Genomic DNA, 21,411 nt, shown 5'->3' with positions numbered 1-21,411 from the left:
CCTCCCAAGGATGATTGGGAAGAGAGGAGAGGGAAGAGCTGAAGGAAATAGAAGCAGAAAATGTCACAGAAGAAGTAGATGGTGTAAAAACACTCCCTAACTCCGTTTTAAATTCTTTTCCAAGTTGAAAAAGATTCTCCAAAGACTTAAAAGATTAAAAGCAATGTTAATCGCAGGTACAACAGTATCAATTAAAAAGTTCATACTAGCAAAGAAGGAAAATAAATAAATAAATAAATAAATAACAACAATAATAATAATAAAGTTGGAAGGGACCTTGGAGGTCATCTAGTCCAACCCCCTGCTCAGGCAGGTAACCCTATACCATTTCAGACAAATGGCTGTCCAATCTCTTCTTAAAACCTTCCAGTGTTGGAGCATTCACCACTTCTGGAGGCAGGTTGTTCCACTGGTTAATTATTCTAACTGTCAGGAAGTTTCTCCTTAGTTCTAGGTTGCTTCTCTTCTTGATTAGTTTCCATCCATTGCTTCTTGTCCTGCCTTCAGGCGCCTTGGAAAATAGCTTGACTCCCTCTTCTTTGTGGCAGCCCCTGAGATATTGGAACAATGCTATCATGTCCCCCCTCGTCCTTATCTTTGTTAAACTAGACATACCCAATTCCAGCAACCGTTCCTTTTATGTTTTAGTCTCCAGTCCCCTGATCATCTTTGTTGCTCTTCTCTGTACTCTTTCTAGAGTCTCAACATCTTTTTTACATCGTGGTGACCAAAACCGGATGCATTATTCCAAGTGTGGCCTTACCAAGGCATTGTAAAGTGGTATTAATACTTCATGTGATCTTGATTCTATCCCTCTGTTAATGCAGCCTAGCACTATGTTGGCCTTTTGGGCAGCTGCAGCACACTGCTGGCTCATATTTAAGTGATTGTCCACTAGGACTCCAAGGTCCCTCTCACAGTTACTACTATTGAGCAAGGTAGCCCCTATACTATACCTGTACATTTGTTTTTTCTTGCCTAAATGTAGAACCTATTTTGATATGTAAGAATACAGAGCCTGGGTGGGGTTGGTTCAAGAACTGGATAGTTCAATGGAAGTTAATAAGAAACTGGAACGAGGCCAGTTGGACAAGTACAAGTCTAAGAATAGAAAAAAAATGGATTAATTTGATTTTTCAGCACCATCAACTGACACTTCAAACAGTCCACCTTGACTGAGAGCAGTGCATCAATGATAGCAGCATCTTCAATGATAATTAAGAGGTTGGGAACATATAACAAATGGTGCTCTCTGAGCTTGTTTTTTTTTCTTGCAGACCTTTCATTAGCGAAACTAGGTAACATCATCAGGGCTAGTAAGGGTTTGTTCTCAATTTATATTCTAGTGGCTTGCTCTATCAGTGTTGATGGGAGTAGTCTTGAAAGCTCTTTGGTTGGGCTCTTTATTGTTACCGGTAGCTTGTTTGGCAGTTCCTTGATTGGGTTAACTTATTTAGCTGTGGTGCTGGAGGTGGCTCCTGTGTATTCCTTTGACAGCAAAGGTTAGTAACAAGGAAGTACTGGAGCGCATAACACCAGGCACGCAAAACTGTGTCTCATTTACTTTGGCCATGTCATGCAGGGAATTCACTGAAGAAAGCAATTATGTTTGGAAGAATTAGCAGTAAAAGAAAACCAGGCGGTCAAGGAACATGGTGACTGGACACCATCAAAGCTGACACTAGTCAGAGCATAGAAAAACTCAAAGAAATAGTGCAAGATCAGAAGATGTGGAGAGGCCTGGCCCATAGAATTGCCAAGGATTATTACTTTGATAGTGAAGCACTTGCTTGATGTGGTTGATTTTTCGGTACACTTGCTTTTTCAATTTGCCACATAATGATCTCTGCTGATCAGGACGTCCAGGAAGGGTAGTTAGTTGTTTTTCTTCTTCTTCTTCTCTAGTAAACTGGATTCCTTTGAAAATGTTGTTGATGGTTTTGTGGGTGTTCTCTAATTAGTCCTTTTTTATTATGATGTTATCTACACATCTGATCCATATTTTGGGTTGTTATTTGTGGAAGTGCTATGGCATCCAGATTTTGCATAATGACCTGAAAGGACCTATACGTCCTGAAAGTGGTGATCTCATAGGTGTACCTTTAGTTTGTTGCTAAGTTTGTCCACCAAATTGGAAGTATGTGGTTAGGCATAGGTTTATGAGATCCACAATCCTGGATGTTCCAAGCTTTGTGTATTTGGTTAAATCAGATGTGCTGGGGAGCAATGTGGTCATAGATTCTTTGGCTAATTCCAGATCTACTGTATGGAAATGAAAAGGGCTATGACTTCAAATGAGACCATGATTTCATCCTCTTCTATGGTCATGTCTCTGAATGTTTGAAGGCACTGTAGTGGGGCGTTGATGGAGTGTTTGCTTCCACTTGTGAGGTACCCAAGCTTTTTTGTTACGTAATTCTTTTGCAATGTTGTAGGCAGGGGTCCCTGGTAATGATACAATTGGACAGAGAGCTTTGTCAGGCTTGTGTATTTTGGGGCATCCATACACATGCAATCAGTGTTGTGTACCTAATTATGAAGCAGATGTATTTCTCTTCACATGATTTTTGGATGTTGAGAATTATATAGTGTTTTTGATTAGCTTTTATGGTTAATAGGTATATGGACAGATATCATATAAAGGATTACTTTGCAGAACTGACCTATTGGTTAGGGGCCAAAATAAGTGCAATAGCTCATAAAATTGTCTCTATAAAATTCTCCATTCAATAAAGATTATTTCTTAATTTTTGTGTATTTAGAATCATTTGATTATCACCTTCATATTAAAGTCTCCTATCAATTCCAAACTATCCCTATGAAAAGACATTACAGCTTGGATAAAATAACAATATCTTGCCACAGAATATTCCAGTGTTAACGTTTTCCTGGTCTCTTTGAAGAGCCCTCTCCCTCTTTCATAGAGAATTATTATAAGATAATTCAGGAATTAAAGCAATATTTAACTTATGCAAGCACTGGCAACCCACATTTACATTGGCATCATTCCAAATGGTAGTTTGAATGTGGCAGAATGGGGAAAAAAATGACAATTACAAAGCTTAGAAAGTGAATGCAAGAAAAATGACTGCATGGAACATTCTCAGATTAAAAAGGCAGTTTGAACAACTACTTCAATGCAGGAGAAAAGATGCTATAGCATGTGTTACCCAGGTAGCCAGGATAAAGAACTCAATTGCAGTCCTTCTACAATATGGCCATATGCCAAGTACATATCTGTATTCCACCGGATCAGTAAAATACTATATATTCTACTGACATTCTGGAGATTGTAGAAATTCTAAAAGCCTTGAACTGGATACAGAAAGATTGCCAAAGAGTAATCTAGCAGTGATGGCAATTGAAGTAAACAATTTGATTTCCCACTTAAGACCTGGGAAAGCTCCTGGAAAACATTTAAACACATTATTCTTCTGGACCATTTACATTCTTCCAGTGATGGCCTAGTACAGGCATGTCAAACTCGCGACATCACGTGATGTTGCGCAATGTATCTCAACTTTTTTCACATTGCTGGCAATGGGGTGGGTGCGGTTTTGGAGTGACGCATCTGGCCCGCAGGCCGGCAGTTTGACATGCCTGGCCTAGTATAGTGAGTACAATCTACAGTATATGTCTATATGTCTATCTATATAAATAAAAATGTAAATGTTCATTTGTTCAAAATCTTAAATCTCCGAAAGTTCTTCACCGATTGCTTTGAAATTTTAACACAACGTTGCATTCGAATACGCGCGTGTTTTTATATACCTATATTATATAGATGTCACACCTGTGACAGGAAAAAACATGCTTTTTTTGAAAAACAGCACCATCTGTTGGACGCTTTGAAATTGCCATTGAACATGCAATTCATTGAAACTCCCATGTGCAACATTTCCAAAGCATCCGGCATGAGAAAAGTATTGCAGAAATGCAAACTTATTGTTTGGGATGAATGCACAATGGCGCATTGAGACTGAGCCACAGCAACGCGTGGCCGGGTACAGCTAGTTGCTAATATTACCAATATACTTTTGAGAGTGTCTATCTTATAAGCAAGATATTATCCTAGCTTTCAGGATAATAACTGTCTCAAAATAATGTATATAATTAATCAATGCTCTCCCTCCATTAACTTTCAGGATAGTAGTTCGGCCAATACACACACACACCTGTATTCATGCCAGAGCATCCTTTATGTCATTATTCAGCTTGATTTCTAATATGAATCTCTCTTCTGTCTCCCCTTGTTACCGTTTTTATAAGGTTCTTATTTATGTACCTTAACAAGCCAGGCAAGGAAGAAAATTAAGGTGATGAAATAGAAATAAGAGCGCCATCGGGGAAAACTGTCAATTGCTCGATACATCAGAAAGACCCAACCTTCCTGAGATGCAGCTTCATAAACAGTAAATATGCTTGTTCCTGTAAATGGTAAAAGAAAAAAAAATGTTCTGTACAAATTAAATGAATCATTTAAAAAAAAAATAAGCATCGTCTTCCCTTAACATCATTTGCTTATCTATGAAACACATTTCTGTGCCCCAGAAAAACTAATGCGTTTTCCTTCTACAATTCTTTTGATAAGCTTTCATCTGGCATGCAAGAACAATTGTCACTATGTGATTCTATGGATATATTAAAGTATCTGTGGGTATGCTGAATTAAAAATGCTTAAGTCATTTTATACTCTTTGTCTTTTTTTACAGTTCGGACATTTAAACATGACTCATAGTAAATAATAATAATATTAATAATAATGATATTATTATTAGAAACAGATATAATAATAAATAAAATAATAATAATAATAATAATAATAATAATAATAATAATAATAATAATAATAATAATAATTATTTTTTTAATAGAAACAGCTAGAAAAAAAATAAGAATATTGTGATTTGCAAACTGAAGTTGAGTGACTATGGAGGAAGAAATCAATTGTTGTACCAATAGTAATAGGAACCTTTGGAGCAATACCCAAAGGGCTGCCCAGATACATGGGAATTTTGAACTTATTAGACCTGAATATCCTGACGTTGCAAAAAACCACTCTACTCCGAATTGGCTATATACTCAGACGCTACCTTAATAGCTCTTAGGTCTTTGGTTAGGACTTGAACTGATAAGTTTTTACCAGTTCCAGACTGTGAATCGAATTGAAGATTAAATCGTCATCAACAATAACAACAACAATAATAATTACAACAATAATAATTAAAAAAATAAAATAAAAAATAATCATTGCTCTTTGTATCCTAGATGCCCTCTGTTTGCTTGCATTCCCAAAGAAAACACCAGTTCTGACATTCTAAAATTAAGGCAGTTATTTTTTATTAACATTTTTTTAAATTATTATTATTATTTAACAGAGTTCAATAATAATTATTCAACAAAAACATGTTGTCTAAGTATCTTATTCACTAATACAAATTATATTCCTAATCCCTAAATCTTTTCTCTAACCATTGATAAAATAGGTCTCAAGTTTGAAAATATTGTTTCTTCTTTTTCTTTCAACCTTAAAGTAAGTCTGCACAGTCTAATATTTTTTTGATTATTTCTTCTTCTGGTGGTATTTCTTCATTCTTCCAATATTGTGCAAATATAATTCTTGCCGCTGTTATCACATGTAGAATCAAATATGTACTTTGCTTATCAAGTTTTTCTGGCATTATACCTAGTATACCTAGTAAGAGATACACGTGACTTTACAATTAATGCAAGAAATGATGCAGAAGAATCATCAAGAATCAAAAAGCAATCCTGATAAGCTAAACGAACTAATGCTTGACATAAAGACACAATTTGAGGTTCACCTTAAATGATCCTTAAAAATGAACAAAGAATTCAGAAGGTGGAAGATCAATCAGAAGATACTGGGGAAAAAAATTGAAACACTAATGACAGAGAATGAAAGATTAGAATAAGCAAATCAAAACCTAGAAAGAGCGGTCACTGCTTTGGAAATGGAGAAGGCGGTACACTAATTGAGATTCCAGAACATACCTGAAGATAAAGAGGAAAATATAGCAGAAGTGATTATTAATCTATTAGCAGAGACCCTAGAAAAAAAAAGGCAGTTATTAAGTTTTACACAATGTATGAAAAGCAAAGGAAAGGAGAAATAATTTAAGAGGAAAAAAATGTAAAGTGTAAAGCAGATGAAGCTGTATGTCTATGATGCAAGGATATGGAAATGCATTTCATTTTCTCTGGATTTTTTAAAAACTATCCAGTCCAATTTAGATAACTAATATTGTCTGGTGATTTTTCACCCCAAGTATTAACCATGCCTGATTCTTCTGTGTGTTTCAAAATTAGTCAAATATGGCTAAGTGTAGCTATCTAGCTGGGCACAATTAACTTGATGCGTTTTCTTTTGCTACTGCAAAGGTTTAATGAGTATTTTTTATTTTTTTTTGTAAAAAATGAATTACTTTAATAATATCATAACTGTATTATGCATTAATCCAGAATATTTCACCAAACAATGTAGATTTCTTTAATAGTCTATACATAAAGTCAAGGAGATCCATAATTCAAAGTGGATAGGAAGCAATGGAAAAACACAAATCCAATGTTATCTTGCCTTCTCTGAAACATTAAATCAATGCCTCTTTGATTTTATCATATAGTTAAGTTGTATCTTATTCTTCCAGTAACAAATTCAACTGTTGTATACAATGCGCTCATTTTATTCTCCCAGTTTTTCTATAATATAAATAAACAGCATGATACAGCCTTAGCTGTAGAGTTTTCTTTCATTTCTTTATTTATCACATTTTTACACTGCCTATCTCAACTACTGTAAGAGGCTCTGTGCGGGTTACAATAAAAAGTTAAAGAGTGGTACAAAAGCTTAAACACAAGAAAGTTAAAACTAAGTTAAAATTAAATACAAATTTAAAAAAGTGAAAGGCATACCCTCATGTCACCAGCCACCCCCCAGGTTCCATAACACTTTTCATCTCTTCATTTAGTTGTAGGCAAGGGACAGTCACCTAAGGCATGAATGTATTAGTTATTTGCATTCTCTTTTAGTTTGGGGGAAAATTGTATAGGGAAAACAAGCTATTTCTGGTTTTAAAAGTGGCAAATCATACATGCTTTTCCAAAAGTATTAGTCTTTTCTAGATGATTGATAAACTGGCTGAAGACAGTTTATGGCTTAAAATGTCTTTGTACTGAAGACAGAAATGGCTTAAAATGTCTTCAAAACATTTTAAAGACAACCCATGTAATATTCCACATTTATTAGACTGTGATTACTATATTAATGTATGTTTTTTTATATATTGCATCTGGATGCTCTGTTCTAAAATGCATTTTTTCATCTTTTCCAGTATTTCTTTTAAATTATATTGCGCTGTGTAACTTTTTGCCTACAAATTAACACATTTTTTTTCTGTGATACCAGCCTCTTTAAAATTCTGCTAAAAGCTATAAAAGTAAATGTCGTTAGACTGACATTTGAAACATGAATGAATACTTCAGAATGAGATATATATGATCTGAGTTGGGATATTTAAAAAACGATTTGCTTGAGGGGCTGAACAGCTATATATCAGAATGTCAAATCAAAAGCATCTAAAACAGACTATTCTGACATTCTGGAAAATATTTTTTTAATGTTGACATTTGCAAAACAGCATCCGCTGTTTTGAAGCAGATTTCTTAAAAACTAAGGCTTTCTGCTTTCTATTTTTTATTTTCATTGTGCCCCTGTATCTTCTTAAGGAAACTGATTCATGCTAAAAAAAGAAGCAAACATCTGAGAAATATCTACTGTGAAGGTGAGATATATATTGCAATCTGTCCATCAGTTTTTTCCTTGGAATCCTGAAGACAGGATGTACGTCCCGCAACTATTCCACAAGACTATCATATTATATAAGCATAATTAATTATGGGAAGTTTTATTTCTGGATATGTAGGCAGACTTGAAGTGTCAAGGTTTTAATTATTATGTCAGAGAAATCAGGAGGGACTTTACTGAGCCCTGCAATCCTCCTCTGAGATGAAATTCAACAGCTGTTACCACAGAAAAAAGCAAAAATGTGGTGATTGTTTTATATATATATATAAACATACACCTATCCGTTCAATATACAGACACATAGATAGATAGATAGATAGATAGATAGATAGATAGATAGATAGATAGATAGATAGATAGATAGATAGATAGATAGGCAGGCAGGCAGACAGACAGATAGTTGTAGATATACATATAGATATATAGTGTATGTATGTGGGGGAAGGAAGGAAGGAAGGGAGTTGGTTTTTCTCTGCATTCAAATTAAAGCAAGAATAGAAGACAATCTCTCTTGTACTGATAAGAAAGTCATTTTCAGATACAATGGTCACTGCTACTTCTATTTAGGATTCTTTAGCTCTCAGAGGCTAGAGAGAAAACACAGACAAGCTTAGCTAAATTTTAACTCCATCTTCCTGAAATCAGCCACAAACAATATTCAAGAGCAAATCTACAACTTTTCTCAGGCTGAGGCCTTTGAATGGCATATTTTTCCAACAGGCAGACGAAGCCAAGAACAAAGGAACAGGCCCAGAGTCCATACGTAAAAGTTTGAGAGATTTAATAAGTATCTCAAGCATTCTGCTCTTTTGTTTTCCCAAAATTTTAAAAAGTTTTTCCAGAAGGACCCGTTAAGGATGAGTTACAGGCAGGGATGGGCTTATACTCAAATACAATTCTGAACAAGAACGAACTCAGAACTGGAGAAGGGGAATAAACTAGAAATAGTAAAAAAAAATTGGTGTGTTGTCTACCTCATGAAAAATAGTGGAAGATGCAAATGGCGGTTCACTTCACTAGGACTACAGAAATAGATATGTATGTTAGAAACACAAATAAATATCAGAGGAATAGTTGCAGTCTCCAGCAGAAGGAAAGATGTGCCCATCTTAGTCAGAACCATCCTCTTTTGTTTGATGGCTGTTGCAGAGAGCAGGAAACTCAGGCGTTCCCTCTTCTCCCAAAAGAGAGAAGAGGATATATCACACAGGCAGACCTCATTAAGCACATGATCAGGACACAAGGGCAAACTCTAACTGCCACATATGTGGTACAATAATTGCCTGAGAACAGAATGGAATGAAATGCTTCCTGCAGGGCGGATGGAGTGTGGGAATGACCTTGGAATAAGAACCCCAGCCAGAGTAATGGCCAGATAAGAGACTGGCTTAGCCTGCAGCAGGAATGTGGGCATGGCAAACACCTCAGAAGGGATTCTCCCCAGTTTCTTGGACTGTAAAGGCAACGGGGAAGAAATGTACTTTCAGATTTGCTAGATTCTGTTACATTAATGTAGAATCTAACTGGGCTGGCTTTTTGGATTCCTCGCAAGGTTGATAGCTGCAAGGATTTCAATGGGCAAGTTAAAAAGAGACAATTAGAAGTTTGGGAGGAGGCTAGAAGAAATGGTGGTAGTCACAAATCTTCTTTAAATTACGGAATCCTTCTGAACTAAAGGAAAATGACACATTTACATTGAATTAAATAACAATATATTGCCCACTGAAATCCTTCCTAACTTTTAAGCATGCTTGGTACATTTCTAGAGAGGATGGGGATAACCAATAGCATCTTCTCTGTCCACCATCCCCTTGTCCTGTACTCCACCAGTCCTACTAAGCATCAACTCCAGTGACTTCATCCACTTTCTTTAAAAGGAACTGACTTAGAATTTTTTATGCTGCTATTGTACAAGCATAAATGCTCCAGTATATGTATGGGAAATCCTGATAAGACTGGAGATCCTAAGCATATGTAAATGTTTAAAATGCATGCCTGCCATTTCCATTTTACATAAGTGGCAATTTCATGGCTCTTTACATATCCACATCTTTGTACCCAACAAATTTCTCAACTTCTATCCTCAACAACTCTTCTTCAGTTGAGTTACAACTTGTATGTATTTTATGGACTACTAGGCCATAATTGGTTAAATTCCATCAGGCACTGAATCATTTTCTGTCAATTATCAATTTGGATATTAAAGTAAGCCAGTATTTCTCAACCTTGCTGACTTTAAGCTGGTTGCGGAATTTGGGGATGAAGTTCACCCAGCTTAAAGTTACTAAAGGATGAGATACATTGGAGTCACCATTGTACAATTATAAAATGATTGTAGGTACTATCTTACATCAGAAACAAAGTAATTGATATGCAAGTTTACTCACGTACTTCCAACTCTCAACAGAATAAAAAGCCAAACCCTTTAATACAATCATATCTGCTCAAGTTCATTGGTAATACGCTGAACAGATCCAGCGTATTTAGAGACAAGAGTATGTGCAATGTTTTAGACTTCAAAATAGCCATTTTGAAGGTTCTATGACTGAAACAAAAGATGTGTGCTTTCAAATATAACTAATCAATTTTATGGCTGAAATGTATTGTTGGTCCCAACTGATGCAAGTTCTGCAGCTAGACTTTTGAGTTGAGCTTTCCTTTTGGATTGCTCTTAGAAAAGAAAAAGAAAAAGAAGCCTGTAATAAAGCAGTTGTATGAACAATATGAAGTGGTAATGCACAAAAAAATGATAGTACTTCTCCAAATTTGCTCCTTGAAAAACAAAGGCACTAGGTCCTCTCTCAGCTTTGACACTACCATTTCTTGTGTCTTCCTACTCTCAACTGAGACTGCACAGAAGACACTTTGCTGACATGGCTTCCAAGCACCCTTTCAATAGTTCACAATCAATTAATCAATTGATTACATTCTTGTTACACAAATGGGCATACTCCTTGGGTCAGGAAAGATTGAATGATCCAGGATGAACAGTATAGCAGAGTTCACCCCACCTAAACAAAATAAGAGGACTGATTCATTTGTTACTACAATTTTTTAAGTTTGTAAGCTATGGGGAAATTAAAGCTTATGTAGATGAATTAATCTGAAACAAAAGTACAAATGTGATGTGCGGCCATTATTGTATTTTCTATACTGGCCTTTCTCAACCTTTTTTACCCTAGAAATAATGAAATGATTTTCAGCTCTTAGAGATTCCTTTCATAAAAACTGCAAAAATACAAATAATTAACTTCAAATTTGTTTGAAGTTAATTTTATATAACATTTACAACAATAGCAAAGTTGCAGGCTGGCAGCTGAGTCGTAGCATGTTAAAATTCCCACTACTGCAAGCACTGGCGTTGCTTGACACACTATTTTTTTAAAAAGAAAGTTAAAAAAAAAACCAATTACTCACAGAACCCATAGACTGATCTCTTATGAAGCCCCAGGGTTCTAAGAATCTCAGTTAAGTCTGTTGTATACTAATTTTGTTGAGTGTGTTGAGATTGCAAATGCAAAAATGATGCAACCAACAGCATAAATAAATTCAGTTAGGTATTTATTCAAAATTACCACTAACGGTCTACTATTGATAGTGACATTTAAGAATCTAACGTAGCAATCTTAGTAACACATTCCTAAAGAAATGCGGCAGTGATGGCAGAAGTCAAAAGAATAGATTTAATGGATTATAGCTCTTTTCCATGAGAAAGTGAATGAATCAATAATGGTTAAGTACACCAATGAGTTTCAAGCTTCACCAATGAGATGGAAGTGCAGAATCATGTAGCAGGGCACCAAGCCAGACTAGTCAAGTAGCTCAAAATTCCCTTATCCCACACATTTAGGAAAATCCAAATGCCACATAAAATAAAATGTTGCTTATAACAATCAAAAGAGAAAACTATAGAAGGAATCCATAATATATAAAGAGTTGAAGAATCGGGTTTATATATTTATTCTTTGCCTTAAACACCAGCACAGGCAAATTTGCCATCTGAACAAAAAAGAAATGAACAATGGCTTTATAATAGTAAAACATACCAACAAATATGTAGCAGCAAGTGTACAATTTTTCATATTGCCTTATCTGGCCTTGATTGTCTGTTCTGCTGGTAATGTAAGTGTTCATGAAAAGAACATTTATGAGAGATCGTTTTTCTTTCCTCTCTCAATGTGTTTTGGCTGAGTACCTTGGGAGATTAATTTAACAAACCACAACATTGTTCAACAGGAGGAGCTTAATTCTGATCAGATTCAAACACTGCTTCAATTCTGTGCTATGTAATTTTCAAAAATACTTCACCCCTGGTCAATTTTCTTGCAAGTTGGATATCTGGTAGTAATTAGCATATATTGTCACACCATTTACAATTTGTGAATCTCTGGTGAAAAACAAAAGAATTAGGGTCTTTCACAAAATGGCAAGAATTCTTGAAACATTCCATGCAGAGCTGTTTTGCTCTGAGCTTGAGAGAAACCATGTTTATATTTGTGTTATGTATCCTTACTTAAAGAATTTAACTAAGTTTTATTCAACTGGCTCATCAAGGTGAAAAAGAACACAAACAGGTTCAAATTAAATAATAATATACTGTGGGATAATATCTAGAAAGAAATACAACGAAACATTCTTTGTTGTCGTCTAATTTTATCTAGCTGAAATACTGCATGCCATCAATACAAAACAACTCAAACAGATCATTAGTAATTTGAATCTCATCCTGATCAATTCTATTCACAGGTTCTGATTGATAGATTTATATGATGAGAAACAAAGATCTTTAAATGAAATTTATTCCAAGTTAAACACATTTCAAATAATCTTTTTTAGAGGAGAATTTCTAACAGTAGTTCACAGTTATAAGAGGCATTATTGTGATTTTCATTTCCAACCTAACACCCCTACTTACCGACAACAACAGAGCATATAACAAGGATAGACATAGAAGCTAAGTCTATCTCCATATCTATTTGGGTAATACAATTATAGGATCTAAGAATGTTGTCACAATTGTCTCAAGACCGCTTTAGATAAAACTAACATGCCTACCTAGAGTACATAAATGATGGACTCACAACAAGCATGACTGTCTTTGAAAACGTGGATTTGCTTTCATGGAACAAAGTTTAAACATATTTATGGAAATAAAGAGTATTTTCAGCTGGGCTTAAGAAAAAATATATAAAATAAGCACAAAAAGACTGCTGTTACCTTAATAAATAAATATTAAACACTGTCTATCTTGAATGTATAATGGAAGGAGGAAGCTTGAGAGTTAATGCTTTATGGAATGAAACTATGGCTGAATCTGGATGTTCTGTTATGGATACCATGAAGCCTCCTCCCAGAAGGTAACAAGGAAAACAGGTCATGAAGAGGATGTGTAGTGTCCCAGATAATCTTACGATAATCCTGTCTGAAGCAGTGATGCTTCCAAACCAGACTGTGATGCTGTATGACAGGATGCTCTCGATCGTCCCCCAGTAGAAAGTTGTAAGGATAGGAGAAGGAAGATGTGCTTTTCTCATGCGACGCAGAAAATGCAGGCGCTGCTGTGCCCGCTTCACCAGTGTCTCGCTGTTGAGCGACCAAGCCAGCCTACACACTACACATCTGGGTTCCTGCACACCCAGAAATTTGATGCTGGTAACCATCTCCACAGGTGAATCATTAATGCACAGAGAAGTGTGGCTGTGCCTGCCTTTTCTGAAATCAACAATGATCTCTTTGGTTGTTCCGATATTTAAAACTAGGCTGTTTTCCTTACACCAGTTCTCCAACCCCTCAACCACCTTGCGGTAAGCACCCTCATTGTCATCATGAATAAGGCCCACTACTGTTGTATCATATGCAGGTATACAGGTAGTCTTTGACTTTGACAACCACAACTGAGCCCTAAATTTCTGTTGTTAAACGATTCAGTTGTTAAGTTAATTTGCCCCATTTTACAACCTTTCTTGCCACAGTTGTTAATTGAATCACTGCAGCTGTTACATTAGTAACTTGATTGTTAGGTGAATCTGGTTTCCCCATTGACTTTGCTTGTCAGAAGGTTGCAAAAAGGGATCCCATGAACCTCCCAAACACTGCAACCGTCCTAAATATGAGTCAGTTGCCAAGCATTTGAATTTTGATCATGTGACCATGGAGATGCTGCAAAGGTCATAAGTGTAAAAAATGATCCTGTCACTTTTTTCAGTGTAGTTGTAACTTTGAACAGTCACTAAATGAACTGTTGTAAGTTGAAGACTACCTGTACTTACAAGTACACCCCAATTATTTCAATATTACTTATTCTCAGGTAAGTATGTACAAAAATGCATCATATAGAGCCTCTATACCCTTTGGACCCAATTTTCTACTGCAGAAGTTCCAGAAAAAATATACTGTTCTATGATACTTCCTCCTATGTAAATTAGCTGTAAAATAAAATGAAATGACTTCTGACAAAAAGTCATTGTTAGAAAAGAAAAGGGAAAAATTCTGGGACAGAATCTAAATAACATCAAGGGAGACAATTCTTATATGAGTGCTACTATATAGAAGAAATTAGAACAAAACAACTGCAGATATACACGCGCGCACACACACGCATGCACACACACACGCACACACTGACTTGAGATAACAATGAAAAGGACAATCAATAACAGGACAGAGAAAGGTGATCTGACTTTCTCATTTGCTGGAAAAATTAGCTTCAAAGCGGGAAGGATCAGAAGATTTAATATAGTTTCTTATAATAAGGAAAATGAGATAAATAAAAAATCCACCTTTTTCATTCATTTCAGGAAAGGGAGAGAGCTAGAATATTTTCTGTATGTTCTGGGGCAGAGCAACACAAATAGAAAGAAGATACAGCAAAAATCAAATCACATCCAGGTGCTGTGAATGCAGACTAGATAGGTTTATATTATAAAGATGCATGAATTGCTAAGCTTAATCATGGAAAAAAGAAAAAAAAAGTTAATGTTTGTAATTACATTTACCAGACATATGTCTCTTAGAAGGGTATAATTTATTATAGGACTACCATATCTGAACTTTTAAAGAAGAAAGCATTCATAGGTGGTTTTACTTATTAACTTTGTTCCTTTAATCCCATTTCACTGGCAGAAACTATTCTCTCAGCCATAGCAGGAAAGGGTCAAAGCAATGGGCATTAGTACAGCTGAAGCAGTGTTTGATACTGTGGGAACAGTTTTCCTTTATACCCAAGTCAAAACGTATGTCCAAATAATAAGAATTATGCACAGGACCCTTTAGCTAAATTTTAAACCCATATTTATGGTGTTCGTTTATGAGCAAACAGTGACACCAATATCAATTGACTGTGTTCATTAGAAACAGTTTTGACTAAAATAATTTTAACATATTGCAAAAAAACCCGTATTGTTTCCCCAGTCATGGGCAGCTTCAACTTCTGGTAAAAACCAACTTGGTCACATTTCCCTCTTTCTCAAAATAACTTTTTCATGGAACGTTCAACCTTACTCGGTGTGTTCAACTTACTGCTTACAAAACCACTCCATGTTATTTGTATAGTAACATTTGGATATTGTGGTTATTCTTTCTTCTGATAATGCTTGAAGCTGTTCTGGGTTTTCATTTTTGGATGGAACTACAAAGGATCTTTGCTTACATCAGAGAAAATTTTCTGTTTCAACCCAATAGGATTATGGCAATATCACTTTGGCTTGAGGATTCCAGTTGTTTGGATATTTAAGAATGGGCAGTCAGCCAACTCTCTGTGTATGTTTGATGCACAGGAAATTAAACAAAACCTTAGCTGGGGACTTCCTACACTGCAGAAGAAGTGCCAGGCAATTTCTTTTTAAAAAAATATTTTATTAATTTTCTAATTTTACAACCATAAGTACTTAATAAACGACGTGTTGTCTGGGTCCATTGGTAATTTAGTGGTACATATTAACTTTCTCAGTCTAGTTCCAATACTACACCATCCAGTGATTCCTTGATCCTCTCTTCTTCCGGTGGTATGCATTTTTCCACACCGGGCAAATATAATTCTTGTTACTGTTAATACATATACAATTAAATATAGACATCTTCATCACATTTTTCTGGTATTGTACATTATATCGATAGTATCAGTTTATAATATCTTTTCTAGGCAAAACATAGCTCAATTGCATTTGCACTTAGAATCCATTTGTTCAATCACTATCCTGTTTTTCCTGCTTTTTTAAAATTTTAATTTCTCCTCAATGTTCAAAGTATCTCTATTGCTTATAATTTTCTTGTACTAAATTATATTTGGGTAACCAAAGGCTTCCCTTATTCAAACCCTTTTAGAATTTTCATATTTCCCATCTCATAACAAAATATAATATTCTAGTTACAAATCCTATCCTTCTAATTATAATACTTTTATTTCCAACAGTTATCTATTTTCTTAACCATATTCAAACATCTGTTTAATAGTATAATATCCCATCTAATAGGTCAAAACCTCTATTTTCTTCAGTCTTACTCTAGCTTTCTTCCTTTGCCAAATAACTTTCCAAGTCAGTACATTTGACTCATCAAGTAATTCTTCCTCTGTTTTTGTATATATTGTTTGGAATGAGGAAGAGAATTTGATTGAAGTAGTTTTGGAAGAATGCTCAATCCATTTATATTCATTAAACAGCCTCCAACCTTCTCCTTCAGTTTTTCTTTTAATTTCTTTTTTGTCAATATTCAGCATTTCTCCTAGCAGCTTTATCATCCGTTTGATCAGCTCTTCTTCCTTATCCTCAAATGTGTTCTGAGATCTTGAGAAGTAAGATATCTTTTCCATTTCCAGTGTTACCACTGCATCTTCTAATTTTCCATTTGTCTGTATCTGTCTGTTAATTCCTTCCTTTAGGTCCTCCATCTTTAGATATGTTTCTTCTAATTTTCCTTCTGTTTTCTGAGTTACTAGATCCTTCTTTGTAGTCATTGTCTGAATTTGTAAGTTTAGATTAGAAAATTGTTCTTTTATCTCATTTGCATTATTTTTAGTCTCTTCATGAAATAAAACAATGGTCTGTTGGATTGATTTCAACATAGAAATAATTTCTTTCTGAGATTCATTAACATTTTCTTGTTGGTATATCAAGCTGGGAGCTTCGGAGACAGGTGTTAAAGATTATTTTTTTTACCATTTGAGGATAACTATGGAACACTCTGTTTTTGTATGTAGTCTTTATAGTCCAATAGGGTCCCCAACACAGATAAGCAGCCCAAGAGGTTTTTTTTCCTTTTATCAGTTGCAGTCTGCAAAAGTGAAAGTTTCCAGGAACAACAAAGAAACAGCCGAAGAGTTTCCCCTCACTTTTCCCAGCTGCAGTCTTCAAAAGTGAAAGTTTCCAAGGACAACCAAAGTCTTATCTGAGTCTTCACAACTTCTGTAGTGTCAGATTATCAAATTTATATGAAAAAGCATAGTACCTATAAATTTTGATCTATCATTAATCTTTACCACTTGCCATAGGTTATATCTAATAATCCAATTTGATGTGTTTAATAATTGCACAAACTCTAGCTCAGCTAATGCTGGATAAATTATAACCCACTATCATAACACACATACATGCTCAACCAGTACCAAGGATTCCTCATTTTCTGTGATAGTTCCATATTGACTATATCAACATGAGTGACTATATCCCATCAACATGAGTGACTATATCCCATATCCTAGGACCCGAGTGAGGGTGAGGGAAATAAATAAATAAAAGGTAATTTTAGTGGCTTCCTTTGGATTTCCTTGATACTAATCTTGTTGCATTTGATTAAAAGAATAGAATGAGGCATAAATTTGATGCAGCCTAAAAATGGGGCTTGAGATAACAGCAGCTAAGGGCATGTTTTTATGTCACACATAGATTTCCTGCAGAGTTGGGATGGTATAATACAGAATAAATCCAATTACTATTAAATATATAAATCATGTTGGTATAGTGTGGTTCATATCTTTATATTATCAAACATTAAAATAAATTAACATATGGTGAGTACATTCCTGTTCTGAAGATAAAATTTAAACATTGGTTTTCAAATGTTTATATGTATATACTACTACATTTTTGTCTGAAATGGTGTAGGGTTCCTGCCAGAGCAGGGGGTTGGACTCGATGACCTCCAAGGTCCCTTCCACCTTTATTATTATTATTAAAACTCTCATTGCATTTATTTGTCTGTCTGTTTGTCCCCTCAAGTTAGTCCAAATTGCGTAATATATCATAACATCTTAGAATCAAAGTACCTAAAATCTGTTGCAAAAAAAATGTGCTCAGCTTAACATTTAATATTGATTCTGATCACATCAGACTGAACTGCCTTTCTCTCAAAGGATGGTCTAATTGATCACACAATTGTCTTGTTTACTTTAAATGTTAGCATTTTCTCTAGAACTGTCTATTTTAAGTGTATCAGAGCCACTAGGTGGTGATAATGTTCTTTCTGCAAATAAGAGACAATAGCTATGCCAGTTTCTAAAGAAAACATAACTGGTTGGGCCAGTTTCTTCATTCTTTCCCGTGTGTGTATGTATGTATGTATGTATGTATGTATGTATGTATGTATGTATGTGTGTAGATAGATAGATAGATAGATAGAGAGAGAGAGAGAGAGAGAGAGAGAGAGAGAGAGAGAGAGAGGGAAGTTTTGTTTTCGATGGTACACCAATAGAACACAGTGACTGTTGTGGAAGGAGAACTTAGTTTAAAATTCAAACTCTTCCTCCATTTGATTCATTTCAAGCTGGACATGACTCTACATAGAGCTTGCATCTGGTCTTTGCTTATGCCTAATACCTGAAATTACTTTCCCAAGCTTCCATTTCTTGTCAGACCAAAATCTTGTTTTAGGAATGGGAACTAATACATATCCTATAACTAATCTATAACTTAATTAACTTTAATTGGTTGAAATGGCGCATCATAGGTACTCAAATCAGATAAACTTACAGAATGCATCCAAAATCTGGGATTCATGACATCTGAGGGAATGAAATTTGGGGAATTTGTGCTTGGTTCAATGCTGTTGGGCTGCTTCTGCTGCTTTAAGTCTACTGCTGTAGTCACATAATGCTCATTTTGAATGTTCCATGACAGTTTCCCAGCCACTCTTGCAATCTCTTGCTCCCTCGCCTACCCAAAACAGCCACTTACCTGCCTGCTGGGAGGGAAGGAGGAAGGATGGGACAAACAAGGAGAAAGGAACCCTGTCACAGCCTTCCAGACCCATGATGACTCCCCATGTGCCCTTGATCAGTGCTGCGGCCGTTGCACACTCCACCAACACATGCAACTTCTGTTACACACCCTCAGGCATCCTCCCTAATCTGGCCCACTCCTCATGCCCATTCCCCAATCTATGTGGCCTCTCTTGCACACCTTCATATACCCTCCAAAATTTGCCCCACCCCATGCAGTACCTCTTGCGCACTCCCCATGCAGTACCTCTTGCGCACCCCCATGCACCCTCTTCAAATCACCTCCATGTCTCCTGACCTGTGTGGCACTTTTTGCACACCCATGCATCCTCCCTGACCCACACCCCACACATTTTCCTTGACCCATGTGGCACTTCTTTCACATACCCACAAATCTTCTCTGATCTACATGCTCTTTATTCTTTTTTCACCTCTACGGTACCTCATGAGCCCTTCTTGACCCATGCCACTCCTCTCACTGTGCATCATCCCTGACCTGCATGGCACCTCCTATACACTTCCAAGCACCTCCAGGTACTGTTCCCGACCTGCCCCAGAATGCTATGCAACTTCTCTGATGTATGTGGCACCTCTCACACACCCTTGTGACCCCCATACACCCTTCTTCACATGTGCACTGTTCCCAACCTATACCACCTATACACCCTCCCCAATCCACATAGCATCTCTTGTGTACCTATACACCCTTCCTGACCTGTGCGGCACCTCTCGCACAACCCCACAAATCCCCTTGCTCCCTCTTCCACCCATAGTACCTACTTACCTGCCTGCTGGCCTTGAACTTTTAACTTCCTGCTGGCTTCCCTACTGACTTTCCCATTAGCAAAGTAAATGGGAAAGCTGGCAGGAATTCTAGGAAGGAAGGAAGGAAGGAAGGAAGGAAGGAAGGAAGGAAGGAAGGAAGGAAGGAAGGAAGGAAGGAAGGAAGGAAGGAAGGAAGGAAGGAGGGGGGGGAGGGAGGGAGGGAATAAGTTGCTCCCTGCCAGCTTCCCACAAGGAAACTCAATGGGGAAACTGGCAGGAAGTTGCTTCTGCTCCCACTGTTTTTTTCATCCACTCTTAATCATTCTGTATCTCTGAAACCATAACCCAATAGGGCATGGGTTGTCTAATACATTATAATATGCTGGCTTGCAAGATAGTCTCAAGCTAATAGTCTCAAGCTAATTTAGTAGCAGGTAGAAGGAATGCAAAACACCACTCAGAGCCCCTCTTTGAGGGAGATGAGTGGTTAAGAAGTGTGAAAAATAAATAAATAGTAAATAAATAAATAAATAAATAAATAAATAAATAAAAAATAAAATAAAATACAAATAAAATAAATAAAAATGGTAGCTCTTTCCATTGTCCTGTAAGGCAACTTATTTGTTTAGCCATTTTTGCTTTGAAAGTTTAGTTTCCAAATAAGCTGTGTAGCAGGACTGTTACTTACAGCTAATGAAGATGGACCTCAGAATCAAGACACTGCAACCATCAAGCAGTTGAAAAGCTGAAACACCCTTGCTGGATCTTCTTTTTTAAGAGAAGCCATCCTCAACAAATCAAGCTTGCAGGGGGAAAAATTGCTTAAAAGGGCAAACTTGACATAGTGCTATCTCCAAAGTAGCCTATGGGTCTAAAAAAAATGGTTCTGATTTGGAACATGACATGGTGGTGGGAAGAAAAGGGCAACATGTATTGATTTATCAATGCAAATCCCAGGCTCCCTCAGGCTACTCTATATTTTGGAAAGGAAAAAAATGTACCTGTAACAACTGCTCCAAAGAGTTTAAAATTTACATTTGAAAAGAGCCATGAAAAGAAAGAGTTATTTCTTCCAGCACAGCATGATACTAATTAATTTCCCACAACCAAAGACAGCTTCTTATGATTTCTAAAAATAAATTTATATCTAATTTGGACATGCCCTAGACTAGGGGTAGACAATCTAATGCTTCCAGATGTTTTGGGCCACAGCTTTCCAACATCTTTTTTAATTGTTAGTACTGCTTTATACTGCTTTGGTAAGACCATCCTGGGAATACTGTATTTGATACCACGATACAAAAAGGATGTTGAGACTCTAGAAAGGGTGCAGAGAAGAGCAACAAAGATGGTTAAGACGCTGGAAGCTAAAACTCTCCGAGGCCAAGGCCAGACCTGTCTGAGGGGCGTGGCATTAGAACGGTGAGGGAGGAAGTTGGGGGGTTAGGGGAGGGTGGTTTGATCAGGACGGTCAGTGGGAGGGGCAGATATGGCGGGAGCAGAGGACCATATCGGGTTTTGGGAGCACGCACACGCTGTTTACAAGCTTGTGAGTGCTCCGGTCCTCTGGGCTCTACTCGGCCTCCAGGGAACTTAGATCCTTGGGCCC

At 36.4% G+C, this 21,411-nt stretch overlaps 1 protein-coding gene across 1 annotated transcript in view; it reads right to left on the bottom strand.

Moving 5' to 3' along the window:
• NALCN (sodium leak channel, non-selective) overlaps positions 1-21,411 on the bottom strand; it is a 222,705-nt gene that overhangs the window by 90,603 nt on the left and 110,691 nt on the right. Inside the window, 1 exon segment of the mRNA XM_015818011.1 lies at positions 4,286-4,428. Within this exon segment, the coding sequence (XP_015673497.1) occupies positions 4,286-4,428 (143 nt within the window).

The sequence above is a fragment of the Protobothrops mucrosquamatus genome, unplaced genomic scaffold (genome assembly GCF_001527695.2).
Source record: "Protobothrops mucrosquamatus isolate PMUCROS unplaced genomic scaffold, P.Mucros_1.0 scaffold664, whole genome shotgun sequence".
NCBI lineage: Eukaryota > Metazoa > Chordata > Lepidosauria > Squamata > Viperidae > Protobothrops > Protobothrops mucrosquamatus.
The sequence above is the reverse complement of the archived record's forward strand: the minus strand, read 5'-3'. Positions and strand labels throughout refer to the sequence as shown.